This window comes from Austrofundulus limnaeus, unplaced genomic scaffold (assembly GCF_001266775.1).
Source record: "Austrofundulus limnaeus strain Quisiro unplaced genomic scaffold, Austrofundulus_limnaeus-1.0 Scaffold427, whole genome shotgun sequence".
NCBI classification, from domain to species: Eukaryota; Metazoa; Chordata; class Actinopteri; order Cyprinodontiformes; family Rivulidae; genus Austrofundulus; species Austrofundulus limnaeus.
In genome coordinates, this window is record NW_013952829.1 from 49,630 (window position 1) to 52,600 (window position 2,971).

The 2,971-nt window shown below is 42.9% G+C and overlaps 2 protein-coding genes across 2 annotated transcripts in view; one reads left to right on the forward strand and one right to left on the reverse strand.

The window, feature by feature from the left end:
• The window catches only part of isg20l2 (interferon stimulated exonuclease gene 20-like 2), a gene marked incomplete at its 5' end in the record, with an annotated part of 50,058 nt that overhangs the window by 3,395 nt on the left and 43,692 nt on the right, over positions 1-2,971 (forward strand).
• The window catches only part of LOC106529209 (uncharacterized), a 2,876-nt gene continuing 2,566 nt past the window's right edge, over positions 2,662-2,971 (reverse strand). The window contains exon 5 of the mRNA XM_014024566.1: positions 2,662-2,931. Within this exon, the coding sequence (XP_013880020.1) occupies positions 2,758-2,931 (174 nt within the window). The 3' untranslated portion in view covers positions 2,662-2,757. The remainder of the gene's footprint in view (positions 2,932-2,971) is intronic.

Consider the following 2,971-nt stretch of genomic DNA (forward strand, 5'->3'; position numbering starts at 1 on the left):
GTCCTGGTGGGTGGGTTGCTGGGCTCTGGGCCGGTTTGTGCCCTGGTTCCCGGTTCTGGGCTGGGGGGCCTTTGGTGCGCTGGTGGGCTGCGGGACTCATGCACTGGTGGGTTGGGCTGGCTGGGGGCGGGGTCGGTGGCCCATGGCAGAAGATAGGCCAACCCAGCCTGGGTGTCTAGCGTGCTGTATGTTCTGAGAGATGTCTGAATGATGGGGTGGGCATAGTATTTCTTCTGGGGTGGGGCTGTTTAGGTGGCCTTGGTGGTGGCCAGGGGCTGTACTGGGTTGGTTGGCTGGCCCCTTTGTTGTGGCGGAGGCTCACTCTTGGTCCCTTTTTGCGCTGTCGGCGGCTGGGTGTGCTCTCTCGGCTGGATCGTCCTTACTGGGGTTCGGTAGCTTCTTTGGGCTTCGGGCTGGCTGAGGGTCGGGTCTTGGGGATCTGGACGGCTCTGGGGCTGGTGGTCTGTTGGTCCCGGTTTCTGGCAGCCCTCCGGGCTCTGTTTGTACATGATCTGGGGCCTTCCGGGCCTGGCGGTCTGTCCAGAAGAAGAGGTCTTGGGGCCTCATTCCCTGGGTGGGTCTCGGGAAATGGGGGAGCCTACCGGGGTCAGCGGGGGAGCTGACCTCCTGTGGGGGCATTCTTGCTCCCTCAGTTTTTTCTCCCCACCCTCCACCACACACCTCCACCCTCTTCATATTTCAACCGCAGTCATGTAGGGTTTTACTGCAACTATTTTACATCTCTGTTTGCTGTAACCACCTGGGCTCCAATTTTACTGTACACCCTAGACATTCACTCGTAATATTCTCATAACATTTACATGTTTCCCATCCGGTTTCCCCCACAACACAAAAACATGTACAATAGGTTGCCTTCAGGCCCAGGCCGCCCTTGAAAAAGAGATCTGAGATCTCAGTGGGATTTGCCTGGTAAAATAACAGTAAATAAATAAAAAATATATAAATAAAAACATATAGGAAGATGGGGGTGGGCACTTATGGCATGCAAGGGGTATAATTGCATTATAGAACAACATGCATCAACAGCACATTTGAGGGTGTGTGTGTGTGTGTGTGTGTGTGTGTGTGTGTGTGTGTGTGTGTGTGTCGGGGTCTTTTTCACTCCCCCATTCCTCATTGCCCCTCTGGGGATGGGGTCCTGAGGAGGGGCAGACCGTCTGGTGGGGCCTGGGCTGTCGGCAGAAAACTAGGAAATGCTTACACAGCACATGTTCAGAGGAGTCCCTGTTAACTTAGTCAAATGATGACCTCAGACATGAAAAGTGCAACTGCTCAGTCTCACATCTATCATATTCATCCATCTTCTTTGCTCACTTCTTCGTATTTGGGTCGCAGGGAAGCTGGTGCCTATCGTTAGTGGTCAGTATGCAAGAGGTGGTGTTAAGTTCACAAATTAAAAACATTTTTAGTTCCTTTTTTATGTTTTCATCTGGGAAATATTCATATTTTGAAGCAAAACAGTTTGATTTTGCAGTTGAGAGGTGGCTGTGGCCAGGACCGGCTCTAGCCAACATGCTGCCCTTGGCAAGATTTTATTGCTGACAGCGATGAGAAACACCTGTTCATGTTAAAGAGCAGCTGTGGGTTGAAGCAGTTCTAGGGGTGTCCGGGAGTATAGAGCATTTGACTAAATACCTGGGATTAATAGAAAAAAAATCTAAAATGAATGTTTTATGAAGATAAAATACTGAAAACCAGATTTTAACTTGAACTTTATCTGAGACCGAAACTTCCATTATCCTTTTGTTTTGCTTGTTTTCTATTTCCACACTGAGCACCAGTCTTGACTGCATCCTGTGGTATTTTTATCAAGAAACATCCTCTGCTATGACACTTGATGACAAAGCAGGCTGAGAAAACCACAGAACAAGTTATTTCATAAACTTGAGGAATCAGTGATAATTCTACAAACTAAATCAAATATTCACTGATAAAATGTTATAAAATATTTTCATAAATCAGCTCACCATTGTTTAATGAAGTTGATTTAATGAGATAATTTTAGAGACACTTTCAACRAGTGTCAGAAATTCTTCTGTCCTCTTTCAGATATTAATTCTCATCCATGGGGAAAAGTTTCAAATAAAAARGAAACGTCAGAATACTGCTTTAATTCATGCAAATATTTGTTTTTATTAAAAGTAAATATTATTTTTAGTTTGTTTCTAATACACTTTAAATTTTGCAGTCTTAAAAGCATCTGTAAGCTAATTTTAACTTGAATGTTACTTTTAGTTTATTATGATTATTTTAGCCATTCTTCTGCTAATTTCTGCTTCTTTGTGCTTCTTTCTGCTAATTTGAGCTTTTTTGTATCAAATGAACTTCCATTAAACTTTAACTTTCAGCTAAAGTATTCAGCAAGAAGGGTTCAGACTAGCATATTTGCAGGAAATGCAATTTGTCTAGTTGTATTTATTATACACTTACTACAGAAGAGCACAATAAATCTTAAGCCCATAAGCGTCTTGCGTAAATCCACACCAGACAATAAAAGTTTGGCTGTTTCATATACTGTAACTGATCAATATTTGCTAGCTAAATAAATAAATAAATAAGTAAATGAAACTGGAAAGGTTTTCTGTCTGTCAGTTGCAAATGACAGCAAATGAATGGTTCTAAAACAAATACCCACAAATCTCAAAGTTCTGAATATTTTATTAATTTTTGGGCCTCATATGTTGTGACAGAACAACAGAAACAGAACTTGAAGGTGTTAACAGGAAATGATGCATTTCAGCCACCGTTTGCACCTGCGTTGCAGTCCTCACCCCAAAATCCTTCTGCTATATATAAATTCAACTCCATTTCTTCCTCTAGTTTCTTAAATTCAAGTTGTGTTTTTATCTTTTTAAGAATGGTCGGGTGGACGTCAGGGTTCTTGACTATCTTTGCTGCATTTTGGCCACACTGTGGAAAAAAACAACACAAATTTAATTAAGCCTTAAGT